Source organism: Cryptomeria japonica, chromosome 5 (assembly GCF_030272615.1).
Source record: "Cryptomeria japonica chromosome 5, Sugi_1.0, whole genome shotgun sequence".
NCBI lineage: Eukaryota > Viridiplantae > Streptophyta > Pinopsida > Cupressales > Cupressaceae > Cryptomeria > Cryptomeria japonica.
Window position 1 is genome coordinate 164,304,173 of NC_081409.1, and position 24,155 is coordinate 164,328,327.

Consider the following 24,155-nt stretch of genomic DNA (forward strand, 5'->3'; position numbering starts at 1 on the left):
TTAATCTTTACTTAGCTTAGGTTTATTTTTTTTTAGGATATTCCTTTAGAATTCCTACATGTAATTTGTCCTCTAGTACATGTGTGAGGACAAGTCATTTCTTTTATTTTCCTTTATTAAGGAATATTAGATTTCCTCCATAAGAGGATGTGGACACATGGCACACACATTTTATGAATGGTGGCATTCATAGATTTGCGAGTTACTTTGTAACTCCTCTCCTCATCTCTATTTAAGAGATGTCTCCTCTCTCATTTCTTCTTAATGACAATATTGTAAAGAGCTTCTTTCTCTCTCTCTCTCTCTCTCATTTTTAGGCATTGCCTCATTCATAATATCACAAGGGGTTTTTCTTTGCTTTTCCCCTTTCAAAAGTTCTTGTGCCTCCTTCTTCACATTTGGGTGATGCTCCAAGGTTTTTGCTTTTCTCTTGGTAACAATTACTTCATCATAAACTTTCTTGGATTAATTTTCCTTTCCTTGCTCTTTTATTTCCTTTCATGGTATCAGAGCAGGTTTCTAATCCTTGTTTTAAGTTAACATTGATGAAGGTTACCATTCTGTGGAGTTCACCTTGTTGGAGGCATTCTTGAGAGGAGAAGAAGTTCTTTTTCTAATATTTTCTATTGTGCAGGTTTTGGTTTCAGATTTTAATTTTTTTTTAAAACTTGTTAACAAGTTTGCCTGCAGGTTTAATCTCCTATTCTAGTTAGTTTTTTATTAAAAAAAGGGCTTTGGAAGGCTTGCCGCCAAAGTTCCTTCTTTCTAGTTTAAATTTAATTATTTTAAAGTTTTGGAAGGCTTGCCGCCAAAACTCCGGTGCTAACTTCTTTTCCTGCATACTTTAGATTTCATATTCATTTGTTTTGGAAGGCTTGCCACCAAAACAGTTTCATCATAAAGTTGTTTCTCTGATTCATATTGCAGGTTCTCACATTTTTGTTTACTTGCAAGCTTTTTTGATTAAAAAAAGGAAATTTAAGCTTCCTTGCAGGATTTTGTTATCAAATTTTCTCATTTTCTAACCTCATTCACAGAATACTAACTCTTTTTTTAATATCTATTGATCTATTTCAATCTTTGTTTGTGCTTATTTCAGCCTGGTTTACTTTACATAATAAATCTTGCTGCTGACTATATACAAAGTTGAAAGAGCCAATCCCCAATGCAAAGTCTAGTAATTTGAATTTGAAGAATCAAGTGTATGTAAAGAAAAGCGAATAAGACTTTTTTTTAACCTAAAACTGAATCAATCTATTAAAGATATTATTCAGAGGAAACCCATTCCTTCCTTGTATGTAAATATAAACAATGAAATGTAAGAGCTTATTTTAAGAAATACGTAAAACCAAACTGCTCTTTCACAGCATAAACGTTGGACAATATAAGATTAAAAAAAAAATCTTTTCATTACTCCACTCCTCTCCTGACTCCTAGTCGCAACCTCAGAACCCCAGGAATAATTACCAGAATCCAACCTTAGAGCTCTCCATTTCAAATTTTCTCCCCTCACACGTACCCTTCTAACTGTCTTGTTGCTTGAGAGCTTTGTCATTGCAGGCTGTCTTCCCAGCTCGTACTTCCATTTTTTTTCCTCCATTGCTTCTTCTTTCCTCCCGTTGCATGTCTTTTGTGCATATCTTACAATCATTGCTTGTCATGAGATGACTTCCATTTGAGGTGTTTTGTCAAACAGTTCATCATGCCTTGTTTACGGTTCCACATTTTGCAAGCATCTACTGGCAGAGAGTGTAGAGTTTGGCTTTACTCCTGCTAATTGAATTTGCTTGAAAATTTCTATCGCGCTTTTACCAAAGCCATTTTTGTTCTTGTGTTGCAGCCAGGGCATTAAATGAGACCACATTCATTTGAGGCGTTTCTACAAAACAGTCCATATGCCTTCTGTATGTTGATTCTTAAACCTCAGACTCGGAGCTCTCAAGTTCGGTTACTATCTTTCTGTAACGTCATATTCCCTGCGTTTTGCATTCAAACCTGCGTTTTGTATTATCTCTCAAACCTGCGTTAAGGTGCTTAGAGCTTGCAATCTGTCATTTTCTGTATACCAACCTAGCTTAGATTCTTCAGTTACACCCATTGAGTTTCTGCTCCTTTCTGTCACCTGTGCAGTAACGCCTCTGTCTTTGAATCAATCAAAACGCCTTTGTCTTTGAATCAATCATTTTTCTTACCAGTAGCTTGTACGTTTGATTCCTTTGTAACAGTTTGTTACATGCGTTATTTCTGAAAACTTTATTAGTTCGTATTTCATTTCATGCCATTAGTTTTTAAAAGTCTTACTCTTTAAATGTTTGGAAGTTTAAGTCTTTATCTTCCACGTATAAAGTATAGCTTACTTTATTTAAAATAAAAAGTTTAAGTTCTTTTCTTATTAATTCATACATTAAAAAAAGTTTATACATATTTTTAATATATATAAAAAGTTTTTAAAGTTTTTTTTTTTTTAAAATAATTTTTTTTAATTATATAAACTTTTTTTATATAAATAGTTTCTTTTTAATTAAAAATTTAAAGTTTTTTTAATAAAGTTTGTTTAACTAAAATTTAAGTTTTTAAAATTTATTATTACAAATTTCAAATTAATATTTTATTCTTTTTTCATAAATATTTTTAAATATTTTGTTATTTTAAAAAATAAAATAAAATAAAATAAAATAAAAAATTTTGTTAATCAAATTTGTTTAGTTTTTTAATCAAGGAGGTTAAATTTTTTTTTATTTTTATCCAAGAGGGCATTTTTTTTTCAATATTAAGCATAATTTGTTCATTATTTTGCTATCATGTCTACATTAATTCCGGAAATTAAACTAAATAGTTCCAATTATCATTCATGGAAAACACATATCTCGTTTATTTTTTGTTTCAAACACCTTTTGGATGTTGTGACTGATAAAACATTTGAACCCGCTACATCTGCTCCTCAAGCCGACCTAGATAGATGGAAGGCTCAAAATGAGGAAGCACTTGGTTTAATTGGTATTTCAATGGTTCCTGATTTGTATGTTTTAATTGGAAATTGCACAAAAGCGCATGAAGCTTGGGAAATTTTAAAAACAACTTATGATAGCTCAAATGAATCCCGAAAAATTCAACTTCAAGATCAACTTGAAGATCTAAGGTATACGGATTTTAAAACTATGGATGAATTCTTATTAAAGTTTGATTCTGTTAATAGTCAATTAACTGGTTTAGGAGTTACTCTTGCTGATTTACGTTTAATTCATCTTATTCTTAAAAAATGTCTTCCTCGTCAATTTCAACAATTTATTACGAATATTCATGCTCAACTTGCTATTCCTAGCTTAGCTACTCAATTAACATATGATATTTTTCGTAATTTGTTGCGTCAAGAGGAAGCTAAATTAATTCAATTTGGTACTCTTAAAAGTAGTGAACATGCTTTTATGTCTAAAAATCAAAATCATAATAATAATTTTAGATCTAATAATAATAAACATAATCATAATCATAATCATAATAATAATCATAATAATAATCACAAATCTTCTAATTATCAATCTCATTCTAAATCCTATCATAATAATTCTCATAATAATAATCATAATAATACGTACAATAATCAAAGGAATAATTCTCAAACAAGACCCCATTGCACATATTGTGGGAAAGATGGACATATTACTAATAATTGTTTTAAGAAACAAAATGGTAAAAAGCCCATGAATCAAAATAATCAAAATAATCAACATAAACCTCATTATAAGAAAGGTAATAATAATGGTAATTCATCTCGTCATGCATTTACATGTACTTATAATGTTTCTCAACCACTTGAGTGGATTATTGATTCTGGTGCATCTCAACATGTTACTTCTCATAAAGAATGTTTTGAATCTTTGCATCCCGATACTTCTAATATTCCTGTTCAATTAGCTAATAATCATAGTTGTAAAGTTGAAGCTATTGGTGATGTGAATGTTCCTAATGGGAAATTACATGATGTTCTTTGTGTTCCTGAATTAAAATCAAATTTGATTTCAGTTCCTAAACTTTGTCAAGATTATAAGATTAACTTTTATAGGGGCATATGTTATATCATTGATCCAAACACTAATCATGTTATTGCTACTGCTAAAATGGATAGTGATAACTTATTCAAGTTCTATGAATTTGCTCCTCCAAAGTATTCTTTGCTTACTACTGTTGATTTTACTATATGGCATGAAAGACTTGGCCATCTCAATTCTGATTATATTTCATTGATGCAAAAATCAAATATGGTTGATGGATTGCCTAGTATTGTTCCTTCTCAAATTGTTTGCAATGGTTGCATGAGTGGTAAGATGCATAGGGAACCCTTTCCTCATGGTCAATCTTGGAGGGCATATACTAAATTGCATCTAGTTCATAGTGATCTCTTCGGTCCCATGGAGAATCCCTCCATCTAAGGTTCAAGGTATGCACTTACCTTTGTTGATGATTTTTCAAGGAGAACATGGATATATTTCCTTCATAGTAAGGATCAAGTGCTTGATGTGTTTACTGAATTTCATATGTTTGTAGAAAGGCAATCTAGTTCTAAAATTAAGATTCTTCGTACTGACAATGGAAGAGAATATGTCAATAATGCATTTAATGCTTATTTAAAATCTTTTGGAATTAAACATGAGCTTACCGTTCCTTATACACCACAACAAAATGGTGTGGCAGAACGGAAGCATAGGACAATTGTTGAAATGGCTAGATGTTTATTACATGCTAAAAATATGGATTACAAGTTTTGGGCTGAAGCTATGGCTTGTGCAACATATTTAATTAATAGAACACCTATCAAAGCCTTAAAGGATAAAACTCCTGAAGAAGCTTGGTCTGGTAGAAAGCCTAATTTGCAGAATTTAAGAATTTTTGGTTCCATAGCTTATGTTCACAAACCTAAGGAGAAAAGAAAAAAATTAGATGCTAAATATTCTCCTTTTATTTTTGTTGGTTATGATGAAAATACTAAAGGTTATAGAGTTTACAATCCTATTACTAACAAGGTAAAAGTTGCAAGAGATGTTTGTATTGCAAAAAAAGGCATTCATGATTGTTCTAAAGTGGAGGATGATCAACTTAGTCAAACCAAAGTTGTGCTTGTGGAGGACCAACCTCCATCTTTTAACCCTACTCCTAATGCATCTCTTTCTATTCCTTCTAGTGATAGTGATGATGATAATAATAACTCTACTCCTCATGACTCTTCTTCTAGTGATGAATCCATTACTTCTAAAAGAAGACCTAAATGGTTTAAATCTTTAATTCAAGATAGTGATGAATACTTAGCTAAAATGGATAAACTTCAAGCTAGAAGAGTTAATTATTGTAATTATGCTTTAATGACTACTATTATGAATTCTAATGATCCTAAAACATTTGATCAAGCTAAAAATCAACTGCATTGGCAAAAAGCAATGAAGGAAGAATATGATACTTTAACTTCTAACCAAACTTGGGATTTAGTTCCCTTGCCTCATGGTAAAAATCTTGTTTCTTGCAAATGGCTTTATAAAACTAAATTGAATGCTAATAATCAAGTTAGTAAATTTAAAGCTAGATTAGTTGCTAGAGGTTTTTCTCAAATTGAAGGCTTAGATTATACTGAAACTTTTGCTCCTGTTGCTAAAATGCCTACAATTAAACTTGTGCTTGCTTTAGCTTCTAGAATGAATTGGCCTATTCACCAAATGGATGTTAAAAGTGCTTTTCTTAATGGTGATTTACATGAGGAAATTTATATGTCTCAACCTCCTGGTTTTATTAAAGAAGGTAATGCACACTTAGTTTGTAAATTAAAGAAATCAATTTATGGATTAAAGCAATCTCCTAGGGAGTGGTATTCAAAGATTAATACATTCTTTCTTTCGCAAGGCTTTGTTAGAAGTAAAAATGACCCTAACTTGTATATTAAACATAGTGAAGATGATATTATAATTATTATCTTGTATGTAGATGATTTGATTCTTACTTCAAGTTCCAATACTTTGATTTCTGATATTAAGTTTCAACTTAATCAACAATTTCAAATGACTGATTTAGGTCTTTTACATTATTTCTTAGGAATGCAAATTTGGCAAACCTCTAAAGGAATTTTCTTATCTCAAAGTAAATATGCTCAAGATCTCATAGATAAGTTTAAAATGAATGATGCTCATCATGTTTCAATTCCTATTGAATTAGGCACTAAGTTAATGCTTGATATGCAAACTCCTCTTGTTGATCCTACTTTGTATAGACAATTAGTTGGAAGTTTAAATTATTTAACTCTTACTAGGCCAGATATTGCTTATAGTGTTGGTTTGGTTTCTAGATTCATGTCTAAACCTCAACAAACACACTTTAAAGTTGCTAAAAGAATTTTAAGATATATTAAAGGAACTATTAATGTAGGTTTGTTTTATGATGCAAATTCCGACTTTACTTTAAAAGGTTTTACTGATTCCGATCTAGGTGGAGATCCCAATGATGGGAAATCTACTTGTGGTTATTGTTTTTTTGTTGGTTCAGGAGCAATTTCTTGGAATAGTAAAAAGCAACAATCTACCTCTCTTGGATCCACTGAAGCTGAGTACAAAGGATGCACTAATGCTTCCAAAGAAGTCTTGTGGCTTAGAAGACTACTTGAAGATTTGGGTCTACCTCAACACGAACCAACTCCATTGTATTGTGACAACCAAAGTGCCATTGCCTTGGCTAAAAATCCAGTTTTCCATGCAAGGACAAAACACATTGCTCTCCAACACCACTTTATTAGAGAACAAATTGAAGACAAGCAAGTTTCACTCCTTTATTACAAGGGGGAAGACCAAGTTGCAGATATTTTGACCAAGCCACTTTGTAAAGAAAAATTCCAATTTCATTGTAAAAATCTTGGATTACAACCCATTGAAGGGTTTGATGTAAGCTCCCCAAGTAAAGCTTAAGGGGGGGTGTTAGAATATTTAATCTTTACTTAGCTTAGGTTTATTTTTTTTTAGGATATTCCTTTGGAATTCCTACATGTAATTTGTCCTCTAGTACATGTGTGAGGACAAGTCATTTCTTTTATTTTCCTTTATTAAGGAATATTAGATTTCCTCCATAAGAGGATGTGGACACATGGCACACACATTTTATGAATGGTGGCATTCATAGATTTGGGAGTTACTTTGTAACTCCTCTCCTCATCTCTATTTAAGAGATGTCTCCTCTCTCATTTCTTCTTAATGACAATATTGTAAAGAGCTTCTTTCTCTCTCTCTCTCTCATTTTTAGGCATTGCCTCATTCATAATATCACAAGGGGTTTTTCTTTGCTTTTCCCCTTTCAAAAGTTCTTGTGCCTCCTTCTTCACATTTGGGTGATGCTCCAAGGTTTTTGCTTTTCTCTTGGTAACAATTACTTCATCATAAACTTTCTTGGATTAATTTTCCTTTCCTTGCTCTTTTATTTCCTTTCATGGTGTACTTGAAGAGGAGGTGTATATAGAGCAACCAGATGGGTTTTCCCTATCTGAAGATAGTGATATGATGTGCAGGCTATATAAAGCCTTATATGGTCTAAAGCAGGCACCTAGAGCATGGTATGAATGTCTACATTCCCATCTTGTGATCATTGGATTTGAGAGAACAAGTGAAGATAGTAATATCTACTTGAAGTCTGAAAAAGATCAGATCCTGATCTGTGAGGTTTTTGTTGATGACATTATCTTTGGTGGAGATGACAAGATGAGTCATGAGTTTGCTGATGAGATGAAGAAAGAGTTTGAGATGTCACTCATAGGGGAGATTAAGTTCTTCATTGGACTGCAGATCCAGCAGATGAAAGATGGAATCTTTATCACTCAATCCAAATATGTCAAAGAGGTGCTGAAGACCTTTGGCATGGAAGATAGCAAACTGGTTGGTACACCAATGGTGACCGGTTGCAAATTGTCAAAAGAGGATGATTCTGCACTGGTTGATGAGAAAGAATACCGATCAATGATTGGTAAGTTGTATTATGTAGGTCATAGCAGACTAGATATTGCACATGCAGTTGGCATTACTGCAAGGTTCCAGAAAAGTCCAAGAGAATCCCACTTGGTTGCAGTCAAGCGGATTCTTAGGTATCTGAAGGGAACAGTTGACTATGGATTGTGGTACCCATACAACAATGATTTCATTCTGAAAGTATTCACAGATGCTGATTGGGCAGGTAATGTGGATGACCGGAAAAGCACAACTGGTGGTGCATTCTTTCTCGGTGATAGACTGGTCTCATGGATGAGTAAAAAGCAGAGTTGTATCTCTCAGTCTACAACGGAAGCAAAGTATGTTGCAGCTTTCATGAACTACACTCAGACAATCTGGATGAAGCATGTTTTAAATGGCTTCAAAATCCCTATATCTGAACCGGTAAGTATATTCTGTGATAACACAAGTGCTATCAATATTTCAAAGAACCCGGTTTTACATTCTAGAACCAAGCATTTTGAGCTTAAGTATCATTTCTTGAGGGAAAAGGTTCAGAATAAAGAGATTGCACTGGAACATGTTTCCAGTAAGTAGTAGTTAGCAAACATATTCACCAAGCCTCTCCCAAAGACTACATATGTGCATTTAAGAGGTGAATTGGGGGTACTGCCCCTTTAGGAGGTGAACTAAAAGTATTTGTTCCACATCAGTCAGGTATTGCATAGTCAAATTTTTCTTGATTGATGTGTTGAAGGATGTTACTCCTCAAGGAGAGAGGCATAATGGAACAGGGATGCTTGTGCCTCCACTTTGGCATTATTTTCAAAGGGGGAGAAGATGTGAAGTGGAGAGATATCTCTGTATATTGCCATCAATGCCAAAGGGGAAGATTGTTAGCATTATGTGAACCGGTATGAAGACATAATGATATTGTATGTTGTCATTGATGTCAATATGTGACATGATATGAACCAGCACATGTGATATGTGAGAAGAGAGAACCGGCATATGTATGAACTGGTATATATGCCAAAGTGAAGTAGTATATTTGTTCAAGATGAACCGGCATGTCAAGGTGAACCGACATGTAGTTATGGGAACCGACACATGGAAGCATTGTGTGACTACCAGTTGGTAGGTAGTTTCCACTTCAGGATTTTCGGTTGGAGTACCTCAAGCCTGTCTGACTCAATCGGTGATCTTTGTGTGATGAGTTAGCAGTATAACGGAGAATAGATCATGTTGCCACGTAAGCCTTGTGTGCATGAAGGATCTTGCATGAAGAAGACTATCCCTATCTACCTTGGGAATGTGCGAAGTTTGTCAAACGGTGATAATGCGTGACGGGTTATCAACCACCATGAAATTGGTGGATAATGGACAATGGAGAATGTCTTGAGATTGATTCAAGATTGTTACATTTAATGCAGTATGATTCAATGGTTAGGATTGAACCGTTTGAATTGCTTAACCTAACAGGTTTAGGGTTTAGGGTTTTTGCTACTGACCTGTCTATTTCCTATAAGGTCGATGTTGTGTTTCTTTCCAAAGTTGTTGGCAAAATTTGTATGTGTGTATCCTAGGGAAGTGATACGTAATTCTTTCCAGACCAAAGGAGAGAAGAGATACCTACAAAGTGAATGTGCAAAAGGTGGAGAGGAGCCAAAACAGATCTGCATTAGCATTGAGTGTTGTTACCAGGTCATTGTAATTCCTATTGATCTTTAACCACTTCAACAGTTGTGAAATCCCTTGACAGGGTAGCCTTAACCGGCTTGATATAAATCCCTTAACAGGGTAACTTGAAGTTATTGAGTTTTGGGAAGCTATAGAGCTCTAGAGATCCTTTAGCTATTGAGTTCTTGAAATCCTCTAACAAGGTAACCCTAACTGGGTTTAACCCTTAACCGGGTATTGTAGCCATCCCTTAATCGGGTGATCCCTAACAAGATTGGTTTCTAACAGAACCTATTGTATCTGTCTTTAATAGGACAAGGCTCTTAATAGAGCAGACTTCCAAAGAGTTCAACAACAAGCTTGTGGGTATTCATCCCCACCGTGGTTTTTCCCAGTTGGGTTTCCATGTGAAAAATATGAGTGTCATGTGTGATGGTTTCATCTTGTGATGGTATGATGTTACCTATTAAGCATATGATGGTTCTGTGTTTTATGCCTGTCAATAAAACATGTTGAACTAGCTGTTGTGAAGATATGATGATAGATTACCTATTCATACATAAGGGTGAAATGGCAGTGTAGTTTCGAGTTGAGTAGGAAGATAAGTGAGTAACCGGTTTATGATTGTTTTAGTTGTTCTAGGTTTTACCATTTTTACTCTGCTTCAAACCGGTGTCACTGTTTCGCAGTCATTTGGAGTAATTGCTATGGAACTGGTTTAGAAATTGTATTTTGCCTATACTGATTCACCCCCCCCCCTCTTAGTACCGGTTTGGTACTATTTGCTCATCATTGAGTTATCAGAAGTAACATGAAGAATATAACACATGTTCAAATTTTCACTTTTGTCAATATCCACCACTAAAGGCGTCTTTGTGCATTCCACTTGCTAACTAGGAACATTGAAACATAAATCCAATAAAAATAAAGAATAATCATAAAAATGATGAGTGATTGTAAGCTTATGGAATAAATGTATCCATATCTCATATCAAGTGGTGTTCCTTTTTGTGTCATGTGTAACTTCAATAGAAGACCAAATGGACAATAATAGAATGAGGATCACTAGATAAATAATATGAGAACATAAATAAGTCTACAAAATCCTTATGTGAAGTTAGACTAGAGACATAGTCAATGAAATCATGAGCCAAAATTGTGAAGGAAGTGTAAAGAAAATAAGATGCATCAAACCATTGCAAAGCTTTACCAATCAAATGAGTCTCAACTCATAAATAAGTAATATTTCACAGTCTAAATGTTCATACTTAGCAAGTGGAGATAATTTCACTTTAAATGAGGCATGCATAGAACCATCATAGTCATCATGTAATAACTCCTCACTAATTCTAATAACATCATGTAATGTAGGAAAAGACAATAGATCATCAATAGTATCTACATGAGGAGCAAATATAAAGTCATCCAGTTATGTATGGCCTCAACATGCAAGTGACTGTTATGCGAAAATATACCATGAATATTCTTAAGATTCTCATGAGGTGTAAGACATGATCATCATGAGACATTGTTGAATATCTCGGACAACTGATAAGGGGGTTGAATCGGTTGTGAATTAAAATCTTTCACATATTCCACAAAAACAGATCCGATAAATAAACTTTTGATTACTTAACCATTAACATATATAAGCATGAGAGAGTACGCACATGAAACAAACACAAGAAACACTAGATATACATGGAAAACCCAAGAAGGTAAAAACCACGGAGAATGATAATTCTCAATTATGAAACACTTGTTAGGGTGACACCGATTAAGGTGGTTTTTACAAAGGGTGGCTCACTGCAGGTGGGCTCACTACTTCACTACAACCACCAGAAAAAGAAGGGCCCACTGCCTAGAAGAAGAAAAAAGAAAAAGAAAGAATCCACCACTGAAGCACAATTGCCACAATGTTGCAATGTCGAAAGAAACCTTTGGCTCACTACCTTCGGTACCAAATAGCAACAACACACCATCACAATGCTCAACTACAACTTCACACAACCTCGCACACATTCACATAAAATAGATCTTCCTTTTCAATTCACTTGCTTTTATATATTCTTCATTATAATCATCCTTTATTTATATTGATCTCTTGAATTGGGAATCTCCCAAGTCAGCCAAACACAATTCATTTTCTAACATAATTTGAAATAGGTCTACACTGAAAAAATTTGTGGTGGAAAGGAATGAGAAGTGGACCAAACCACAACACACAATATCAATCAAAAGAACATGTTATCCATATGCCAAAAATACCAGAGCAAAAAAGAAACATTCAAGGTCAACCAGACCCAGAATGAACATATCAACAACCACGACTCTAGAGCCCATCATTACGTCCCAAATCAAAATAACAAAGATAAAGACATGAACTGCTTAAATCACGTCCCAAATCCTTGAAGATGGTAGATAATGTATCATATCATCATATATGAGAAGGAATGTGTCCTTTGAAATGTATGTTTATAAACCAAATAAGATCATCATGACACGAGACATAAGAATAATCATGAAATGCAACAATATCATGTGTATCTTAAGAATGTGTACCCTCATCACTAGGCAAAGATAAATCTAGAGAAGCTTATGGAGGAGGGTCAATATATATAAAATAAAATGATCAAATTTGTAGGTGAACAAAGAAGCTAGGTCACTATCATATGTTAAAAAATATGTATAATCATGGAGTATAGTGACACAAGAAGTAACTTTAGCAAGAAATGATGAAATAATATCCATAATGAAACAATATATATGAGAAGGTAGAACACATTTCAAAAAATAAATATAAAAATAGTACATCTATATTATATCTAATAATAAACACGAAATATAAATCCTAATGTTGAGATAAGAGCAGTAGGGTGAATGTAAGATATACTATGTAGATATACTTACCGAACCCTAGGAGAAAGATAAGTTCATGAAAAACAAAAGCACAAAAGGAGGACCAAAATAAGAAATAATATGTAAACCAATAAAGTACATATCTAAAAACTCTAACGAACTAGAAAACCTAAATAAAAGATAGGTTACTTAGGATTAATTGGGTTCACCAAAATATAAAAGAAAATAAACTTTCCTTACTTATAATCCAGTAAAATGTAATCAATTTGACCACAATTAATGTAGACTAATTAAATAATAAAGTTATGAACTATAAATATTGAGTTAGTAATTGAAAATTGTGGGTTCATGTAAGTGGAAAACAAGTGTAGGTCTAACTCTATAATTGATGATGCACAAAGATTGAGGAAGATTTGGAATTGATAAGGCTTGTGATCAAGAACAATAGATGATAGACCAATTTTATGATGACTCAATTTGAGGATGAGTTTGACTATATGGGACTAATCAACAACTATAGACTTATCTTGTACTTGCAGATTCATCCTATGTATTCTACTAAACTTTATTCTTTAATTTACTTGATCGCACTTGACTTCTCTAACATTTTTGAAATATTAGGGGAATTGGCGATAGTAAAATACTTTGAAGGATTATCATTCATCACGAGGAGCATTTGGCTAGATCAATCTTAAGAACTTGAATAATATTGAATACCTCTATAATGACTGTGTAGAGTTAGATTCATTTTAGAGCACCAATTAAAGTGTGTAAATGTGAACAAAATTCAACGTATTTAATTAGATTCCCAATTCACTAAAATGAGTACATTGAATTATATTAGATTAAAAGACACAACATCTTTGCAAACTTAAGTTAGCTTGAGTAATTTATAAGTTGGAAGGCATTAAAAAATAAATTAGAGTGAGATGAATCTCAACTATGGACCAGTGTCAAGAGCGCAAATGAACTAAACCATATTGAATAACATGTGTAAATAAATAAGCATAAACATAAGAATAATAAATAAATAGATATGACAAAAGTATAAGAATATATAAATATGAAAAAAAAGACAAACGACAAATATATAAAAAGATGTATAATAAAATAAATAGATTACACAAGACAAAAACCTCACTTTCCATAAATTATACTCTTTACTAATATATCTATTTTGGAACACTATAGCATTTTGAAACCATTACTTTGTATTAAACAGGTAACGACAATGAAAGAAGTAACAGAAGTTGAGCGAATATGAAAATTAAAAAATTCAGAATATGAAAGGGAAAACAGCTTTCCTCTGCTTGGGGAAGGTTTCCATTTTCTGCAAATACCATTTCCTGGTGGCATAGCTTCTACCACTCAGGTAAAACATTGTCCAAAACCAACAAAACCAGCTGTAGAGAGTTTGAGAGATGAAGGCCAAGCCCATCCAAGCAATAATCTCTAAAAGATAATGTGGGCACACCACCAAATCAAACAAACCTCCACTGGGCACCACATAACCTGTTTTTCCATCCTTTCTGAGCCTTGATAACAGATAATGATGATAAAAATTCCCCCCAATGCCTATGCAAAACAACACAACTCCAACCCACATCAAGTCCCTAGCCGGTGGTCGCATGCCCTCTGAGAGCTGCTGGGCGTACAACACATTAACAGTGTGAAAGAAATATGAACATGAAATCAACAGCGCAGTTTGCAGGGGCATATCACCAGAGTAACGGTGCAGAAACAGAACCTGCAAGGCCCATGATGTATGTATTGATTTTTAGAGCATGGTAGAATCAGAATTCTATGTTAAAACAAAAATCCCAAATAAAAAAACTAAATTTTACCCATCTTACAATTGTTTCTACTTCCATAAAACTCTCAATCTTACAAAATTCCCAGGCAAGATGAGAAATTTGAGGTAGCCCATTTCCATTGAAATACAGCCCTTCATGATATTATTGTCTAATCTATTCCTATTTCATAAAAGAAAAAGATAATAAGGGAAGAGAAACAATATTATATATGCACTTGCCTCCAATACTCTCTTAATGAAGTGTATAAACAGAGCAGATGAGATGGTGAGGAGACGTGGGCTTGCTTCCTGCTTCACCCCCATGGAGGACAGCAGGCCTGTTGATTCAATGTATTCCAGTTTGGAGAGCAAGAACAGTGATGAAGCTATCAAAGCCGGCGCATAGCAAATAAGCATGCCATTTCTGCTGGATATTTTCTTGGCTTCTTTTACTTCTCTTGCCTGCGCAAATTTGGAGTATGTGAGATTGGATCCTCTGACCTCCGAGTATGCACCATTAAAGCCCCCGAGAAGAGACAAGATTCCAGTAACTTTGAGATAGAAAGATGGAGGGCTCTGAAATAAGATCTGTTGCAGAACATGCGCCATGGCTATGAATGAGATATGTGGGTGCCTCACAAAGGAACGGATCCTTTTAAACAATACCCAAGCCGGCCATCAATGTTGGAATCAATGAGCCTTTCGATTTTTGTTTCAATTTGTCTGGATTCAATGGGCAGGTGACGGGAATCAAGATCAATTTGATTCCTGTATTAGTTGACTTTGTCATTTAGAAGTTATGAACTTTGTATAATTTATATTATTGTTTGAATATTAAAAATATCAATTAAATTGTACAGTTTGAGTGGGTCTAGTGGTGGAGAATTTGTGTTCTTGAAAGAGGGGTCAAATTTCAAAAGGGATAAGATATGTATTCGACTTCGACCCATTATCAATAAACAAAAATGTATATCAATTAAACTAAAGAAAATTGTAAATAATTAATATGTAATTTATTATTTTAAATTTCTATTATATATCATTAAGAGATGGAAGAGATTGAACAAATTTTAACGTAATATTTTATTATATTTTTTAAAGTATATTTTCTTTGTGATGAATAATATTCTATTTTGTTTCATATGAAATATGCAATAAATCACAAATATTTATTTATTTGGCTATGTAGATGGAAGAGTTATAGTTAAAACTATGACTATTATGTTAACTCCTTCACAAACCTAGTAGAATTTCCATACAATTTTTTAGGAAGCTCAAACTAGTTGTTACATTGGATTTATTGTAGATGTATCAAGAGATATTTTAGTACGAACAAATATTTGAGGATTTAATGTTTGGAAGGAGTCTTATAAAACTTGTAAAAGTGTCATCCAAAAGAATGTGTGTAATCCTTTAGTCTTTGTGTTTAAAATCATTTTCATGTTTCATATATATATGGCAAGGTTTTTTGCAACTACCACACTTTTGGGGTTTGCATGCTCGATGACTTATACCTAAAATATATTAGATTTCAAATCTACACTCAAGTTAGTTTCAACATATTCAAGCACATTGCAAGGCCTATAACAAAATGCAATGAAATTCAAAACTTTTACAAACCAAGATAATCTTAGGGCATTCTAGAGCTTTAAATATTTTGTACATTCCATGTGTTTTCTATAATTGAATAATTTGTGTCACAAGTGCAAGGCCTTAGAAAAATCACAAAATGATTATTAGCTTTAAGAATTAGTTGAAAGAGTGCACAACATTGGAAATGGGATAATAAGGTGAAATTCCCATGCAATAGCTTACTCTTGTTAACAAGTTTGTGTCCTTTCTTATATCTATATGTTTCATGTGCAACTATTTCTTTGTTCCCTTAATTAGGACTTAATAATGTTGTTAATAAGGGTATGTAATATTCTCCTAAAATAGTTTTTCTAGTAACATATTCTTCTCATACCTAGAGCACAACATATTTTAAAAGAGTATTTAAAAGATAGAAAGTCTAAATGAGAATAATTGTTGGATGTTACATAGATAAAGTCTTAATTGGTATTACTTTGTTTAGGAACCATGACAACATGGAAGAGGAAAAATAGATGAAAGAATCGAAGGTTATGGAACCATTTACCAAGGGGAGTGAAGTTGAATGTAGTTGATTTAGATTATGATTACACTATAATCAACCCACCTCAATAGAACGCAAATTGTAATCTTACTAATGATAGTGCAAAAATGTTCGATGTTACTATAAATTCTCATGACCATCATCGATAGAAGAAAAGATGAATAGAAGTACATGGACACAAGAATATATGGATGATGCTATCAAAGATGTTGTGGATGCTTCCATATTTTGCATACATGTCTACTAGAGCAGTTTCAGCTACATCATCTAACAAAATTCCTTTCCATTTATCCTATGGTGGATGTCCACACCCCATTGCAAAGCTCCCATTTTGGCATAGGGAAGGAGGATGTTGGCAAATATTGCTTAGACTTGTGTTACACCTACCAATTACATTTGATTGATATTAGCTAAATCATTTTAAACAAACACATTTTGTGCATATCCTACACAATCATAGCATTAAACAAGACCACATTTCTTTGAAACGTCCTATCAAACAATTCAGACACCTTATCTATGCTTCCAAATTTTGTATACATGTCTACCATAGAAGTTGTAGCTACAACATCTAACGAAATCCCTTTCCTTTATCCTATGGTGGATGTCCATACCCTATTCCAAAGCTCAAACTGTTTTGGAATAGGCCTGCAAGAAGGATGCTGGTAAATATTGTGGAGTCTAGATTTACACCTATGAATTACATTTGATTGAAATTTTCTAAATCCTTTTTAACATATACATTTTTATGTGTATCCTACAATTATAGAATTCAATGAGACCACATTTTTGTAAAGAATTATGTCAAATAGTTCACATTTTTCATCTATGCTTCCACATTTTGCATACATGTATAGTAGAGAATCGATGGATTTTCATACCATGTTCCAAACTCCCATTTCGATGTAGGTCAAGAGCACATGTGCAAATTAAAATTGTTTGGGTTGGATGCTAAGAGAAACAATTAAAAAATAAAACTTAAACAAGATTAATGATGAATGAGAATGGAAATCAAGAACGGTAAATATAAGAGATTAAGTGGGCAACATTAGCCACCTAAACAGTAAATGCTTAAAGTGTGCTAGTTAAGCGTAACCCTTTGTAAAGTGAAATAAGATGGTGAAAGGACATAATTAATATAAGCAAAATTTACATTAATGTAGGGTAGATTTCTTTAATACATTTTTAATGATGAAAATCCACTAGCCTACTTCACTAGTTGAATATTCAGCTCCTTATTTATTGGTGGTTATGACCACATTGAAAGATTCATCTTTCTTTTAATGTAAAATACAAATTTTGTGGTTATATTCTCATTAAAACTTACTACATTTTTTTCCATATACCAAATATTAAGAGTTTATGATAAGAATCTACAATTTTCCAATAAGATCGCAGTAGCAAAATCAAGGCAACGTTTTTTCATTAAAAAAAAGGCCTAGAACCATTACAAATACTAAGAAATATAAATAGAAAATAGTTTAAAACCTTTGGAAATCCAAATACAAACTGTAGAAATAGAAAAAACCTTCAAAATCATCATACATTAATAACTAAAATAGTCAGAACATGAAATTACAAAATTCAGAATATGAAAGGGAAAACGGCTTTTCTCTGCTTGGGGAAGTCTTCCATTTTCTGCAAATACCATTGCCTGGTGACATAGCTTCTACTGGTCAGGTAAAAACACTGTCCACAACACACAAACCCAGCTGGAGAGAGTTTGAGAGATGAAGACCAAGCCCATCCAATCAACAATCTAAAAAAGATAATGTGGGCACACCGCCAAATCAAACAAACCTCCATCTGGCACCACATAACCTGTTTTCCCATCCTTTCTGAGCCTTGATAACAGAAAATGGTGATACAAATTTCCCAAAACAACACAACTCCAAACCACATCAAGTCCCTAGCCGGCGACTGCAAGCCCTCTGAGAGCTGCTGGGCGTACAACAGATTAACAGTTTGAAATAAATATCCAAATGAAATCCCTAGTGCAGTTTGCAGAGTCATATCACCAGAGTAACGGTGCAGAAACAGAACCTGCAAGGCCCATGATATATATATTGATTTTTAGAGTGTGGTAAAATCAGAATTCTATGTTAAACAAAATCCCAATTAAAAAACTAAATTTTACGCATGTTACAATTGTTTCTACTACCGTAAACCTCTCAGGCAAGATGACAAATTTGAGGTAGCCCATTTCCAATGAAGTACAGTCCTCCAAGATATTATTGCCTAATATGTTTTCTATTCCATAAATGAAAAAGATGACAAGCGAAGAGAAACAATATTATATATATACTTGCCTCCAATACTCTTTTAAGGAATGTATAGTTAAAGCAGATGAGAGGGTGAGCAGACGTGGGCTTCCTGCCTGCTTCATCCCCATGGAGGACAGCAGGCCTGTTGATCCACTGTATTCCAGTTTGGAAAGCGGGAACAGTGATGTAGCTATTAAGACAGGCCAATAGCAAATAAGCATGGCGTTTCTGCTGGATATTCTCTTGGCTTCTTTTACTTGTCCTGTCTGAGAAAATTTGGAGTATGTGAGATTAGCTCCTCTGACCTCCGAGTATGCAGCATTAAAGCCACCAATAAGAGTCAAGATTCCAGTAGCTTTCAGATATAAAGATAGAGGGCTCTGATACAAGATCTGTTGCAGAACATGCGCCATGGCAAGAACAAAAAATGAAAGCTACAAAACACTTATAGGCATTAAGAGGACACAGTGTATGTTGGTATGTTTGAGTCAAATATAGTGGAAAGTACACCAAACCCTCAACACAATAGAGAGAGTGTGGAGGTAGGTATGTATAAATGTCCAAGAGTTGGAGATGGGTTTGAGTCAGTGGAACAAACCATAGTTGTTGATCCTGATGTATTGGCATCTTGAAATCAGAAAGTGAATAGTTTAATGGAAAAATTTGTCGATGAGAAACTTACTCTTAAGTATATTCAAAAAAGGGAGAACCTAAAATAAAGATCCATTGTGAAAGTTGTGGCATTGATTATGGAATAGGGGAAGTATCCATGGTAGAATGAACAATTTGTAACTTCAGAAACAATCATATGAAAACAATGTCCCATCAACGTCACATTTTAATGGAGGGAAATGGTGAAAATCATTCAAGTAGCATAGACAAGCAGACAACTGTGGTTAGAGATCGATTTGAGATTGATCAAGCAATTAAACTTCTAGATGATTTCAACAAGACATAAGAACCTAATTTGTTCAAGTTGGTGGAAGCAACACTTGTAGGCTATGAGGATAAGAAAAAAGTAAGAGTGGGATGTACACAATGCAATAAATGGTTTTGTTTGGTGTCAGCAAGTGGTAATATTGTCAATTCTATAAATGAACACATGAAATCAAAGAAGTACACCACTGCTACAGATGAGGATTCACATGATACGATTGTTTTAAGGAGTGACACAGCCGAGAGACCCAAGAAGCCTACTAATGATAAGTTCCAATAAAGTTTGACTAGATTCTTGGTCTCATCATCACCATCTATATTACACAAGGGTTCTACAAGTGCAGATTCTTCTACTTCAAGTGTGTTAACTACCCAAGTTCAAATTTATTTTGAGTATGATATGTTGTAATTTGTTCATTTTTTATTTTATCATCTTATTAAAAGTCATTCATCGCCATTGATGCTGCAATGTTGGTGGTATTGGTATTCCTATATTAGTAGAAATGGAGAGAGATTAGACACAAATGTCCTAATGGATCATCAAAGGGGTGGAAAATTATGGGCCATAGAGAAGCATACCGAGATAATGTTATGTTATGAGGGTAATAAATATTGTATTGAGGGCACATATAGGCATATTCATTGCAAGAGGGATTCTGAGATAGGAATCTCATTTGAATCATTGACATGTAGCTTTTATAAGATATTACAGAATGTGATGACTTTAGGATGCGTTTATATCATGAATCAAAATGTGCCAATAAAAGACATGGGAGTGATACAAGGAAAGGAATAAGACTAGACTATTTGACTCAAAATGAACTCAGAATAGCTGCTAGGGTTTCAAATGCTAGCCAAAGATCAACAATGTGAACTCTTTGATGGGAAAAGACAAGGTTGTTATACTCTCTATTAGAATGAGATCCCTAAAAGAGAAATTGTTTGAATCTATTAAAAGTAAGGATGTCTTTAGGTTTTGCAATGATGTGTGTTGTAAGGAAACTTGTAGCCAACTTTATGACAATTTCCACATAACCAAATTTAGATTTTAATCAAATCAACACATAGAATCTACATACAAAGAATAGACAACATACCCATGAAAATGTGATACAAGATATACCCTGGGAAAACCCTTGTGAGGGAAAAACCAAGCCTCCAAAAGTATCATCCACTATGTATTATCAGCAATGCAACCATTACAATACAACTATGGAAAGCCTTTGAAACAAGCCATCCAACAAGCACTTCATGTGACGAAGCATGTAACCACACATCTCATGCTATGCTTCCTTCCTTTACAAATGCTAACCTGGCTAACCCAAATTTATAGACATAAGCTCTGAAAAAACCACCAAGTGGTATTGCATCAAAACCATGTGGTAAATAACCCCACCTACCCTCAATTACTATTGGGTACTGTAGTCACATAAATATGTCCAGTTTAATTAAATGAATATTTGATATTTATTTGATTAAAAACCCACTAGCCAACAGTTAATTAAATTATCATTTAATTAATTCATCCTCAAACATTCTCCTATTAATTAAATAAATTATTTAGTTTATTTTAATTAATTCATTAAACTAAATTCACAATCAATTAAATGAATAAATCCTATTTATTTCATTTAACCCCCTTTCCTCTTTTAAATAAATTAAATAAAATATTTATTTAAATCATTAAATTCCCCCCACTTGCATTCTCCTAAAATGCAAGTTGCACCTATTTGTTGAAATAAATGAATTTTATTTTAATAAAAATCCTATTTTCCCTCACCCATCAAATTCACTTGCAACCTTAAATCCCCCTCTAGATCCTTCTAATCACTTTCTAAACTCTTTCTAATTAACCTAATCCATCCCCTAATTATTGTCACATTCCTAAGCAACTTGAAGTCACTTCTCAAAGACCCCAAAGTCTTTGAAAAGCATTTAATGTTTTATGTGTCCAACAAGCTAACCTCTAAAGTCTTCCAAACCACTAATGGCTCTTACATGACCATTAATGGCTCTTACATAACCATTTATGGTTAGATCCACTTGCATCCATGGTTAGGGACTTTGACCCCTAACTCAACCCTCATGTAACCCATGTGTCTCCTCAAGAATTTATTGTTTTGACCATGGTTATCCTCACTAACTCTTGCACAACAGTTTATCCATTGGATAAAAGCATTATTCTTTGAATAATAAATGTATTCACTCAACTCAACATTAAACCTACCTCTCAAGTTAACCCTCAGGTCATGTCAAACATTTAATGCTTATTCCCTCTCCTCTCAACCCATCTCATGTTGACATTTGTCATCTTGGGATTGGATTGAAAGTCTTCACATGGATCTTAAGCCATTCAATCTTGACCCTTGTTGATTCTACTCAATCTCAACCATCCATTGCTCCATTTTACCTATAAATAGAGCTCATTTCTTCATAATCCAGATCCTGAAAACTTGTATGCATTTACCTTATAGTCAATTTTAGAGAAGAGCATTTAGCATAAATCACTAATATATTGTTATTTTGGACTAAAATAAATCATTTCATTTCATAGCATCTAATATTAGTTTGTTTTATACTTGCATTTGCATAGTTGATCATTTTCAATCTTGACCCTCCATAAGGCATCCATAGTGCAAAAAGATGTTGAGAGCTACACTCATTTGGAACTTGGAGAGGAGAGGTACAAGGAAGAAGCCACCAACATGGTAGAGAGCATTTGGAGATGTTTAGTTGCATTTCTTAGATTCATTAAGCTTTATATTTGTTGTGTAGTGTCTTTCTTGATATGTTTGCTTAGGATAGTGTTTAATCTTTTGTTTGCCAACACTAATGACTAACATCTATTTCTTGTGCTCCCCTTTGTGTGTGTAGCAATCAAACAGGTTTTTCTAACAATCCTCTATTTTTCAAAGCATCTTTTGGATATCCAATCTGCATAGGCACAATGTTGGATATCCAATTTGCATAATCAATTGATCTAATAAAACCAACATCCAGGAGTTTCTTATGTTCTGCTTTGACTAGTACCACAATCTGGGGGTGCATCTTGTGAAGCTTCTACTTGACAGGCTTAGTGCCTTCTACTACAATGAGGTGATGCATGACTAAGTCAGGATCAAGACCAGGCATGTCCTAAATATGACTTCCCCCTACCAAACATTGATATAATAGTGGACCTAACAGCATGACATGTCATGCTTTCTCTCATGGATGGATTTTCAGGGTACAACCAGATAAAGATCGCACCAGAGGTTCAACATAAGACGGCCTTCACATGTCCATGGGGAACATATTGTTGGAATGTAATGCCTTTTGGTCTAAATAATGCAGGAGCGACCTATCAAAGAGAAATGACCACCATCTTTCATGATATGATGCATACTATAATGGAAGATTATGTTGATGACTTACTGGCAAAATCATTAACACGTGAATGCCATCTAGAAATATTAGAGAAAATCTTTGACAGACTGGAATAATATCATGTTCGACTCAATCCAAAGAAATGTGTCTTTGGAGTAACCTCAGGGAAACTTCTAGGATATATTGTCTCAAGCAAAGGCATTGAGGTCGATCCTGCAAAGGTCAAAGTAATCATGGACATGCCACCTCCAAGGAATATCAGTCAGCTAAAGACATTACAAGGGCGGTTGCAATCCATCTGAAGATTCATTGCACAACTGGCAGATAAGTGTCACCCCTTTACACACTTGTTACACAAAAACATTCGCTTTCAATGGGATGCTAGATGCCAGCAAGCATTCCAGATGCTTAAAGACTATCTCATGAGTACACCATTGTTGATCCCACCGGATCCGAGTAAGCCTTTATTATTTTATATTTCAACAAAAAATATAGCATTAGGAGTGCTATTGGCTCAACATAATGCAGAAGGGAAAGAGTGTGTTGTTTAATACATCTCTCGCACACTGGTCAGCTATGAACTCAATTACACACCTATTGAGCGAGCTTGCCTAGTAGTAATCTTGGCAGCCACTAAACTAAGGCACTACCTGTTAACACATAAAGTATAACTCATTGCAAAGATCAATCCACTAAAGTACTTACTCAACAAAGCAGCATTGACGGGCCACTTGGCCAAATGGGTGTTGATTCTAAGTGAATTTGACATCAAATATGTGGACCGTAAGGCTATCAAGGGTCAAGTTATTGCAGATCAGTTGGTCGATGCACCTCTCATAGGCGATCATCCTCTCATTTCCAATTTTCCAAATGAAGAGATATTCATGATCACCGCAACACCACCATGGAGACTATACTTTAATGGTTCATACACTAGGCATGGCTCGGGGGCATGCATTCTATTTATCACACCTCAAGGTGACAGCATCCCGAAGTCTTACAAGCTAACTTTTCCATGCACAAACAACATAGCAGAATATGAGGCCTTGATCACAGGACTCAGACTAGCCATACAATGGAAATTAAAAGAGCTACAAATATATGGCGACTCCCAACTGGTCATTCGACAAGTAACCGATGAATATCATACCAAGGATGATAAACTCATGTCGTAC

At 34.1% G+C, this 24,155-nt stretch overlaps 2 protein-coding genes across 2 annotated transcripts in view; both read right to left on the reverse strand.

Annotated features, from left to right (window-relative positions):
- Positions 1-14,889, reverse strand: part of LOC131072756 (uncharacterized) — a 28,082-nt gene extending 13,193 nt beyond the window's left edge. Inside the window, exons 1-2 of the mRNA XM_059220448.1 lie at positions 14,521-14,889; positions 13,980-14,235 (exon numbers count right to left, since the gene is read on the reverse strand). Coding sequence (XP_059076431.1) covers positions 13,980-14,235; positions 14,521-14,889 — 625 coding nt within the window. The remainder of the gene's footprint in view (positions 1-13,979; positions 14,236-14,520) is intronic.
- A 26-nt stretch (positions 14,890-14,915) lies between these two features.
- LOC131072757 (uncharacterized) lies at positions 14,916-19,091 on the reverse strand. Its single transcript, XM_059220449.1, has 3 exons — positions 18,720-19,091; positions 18,312-18,457; positions 14,916-15,048 (listed from the first exon to the last, which is right to left on the reverse strand). Exons 1-3 carry the CDS (start codon positions 19,089-19,091, stop codon positions 14,916-14,918), a joined length of 651 nt encoding a protein of 216 aa, XP_059076432.1.
- Positions 19,092-24,155: the final 5,064 nt, after the last annotated feature.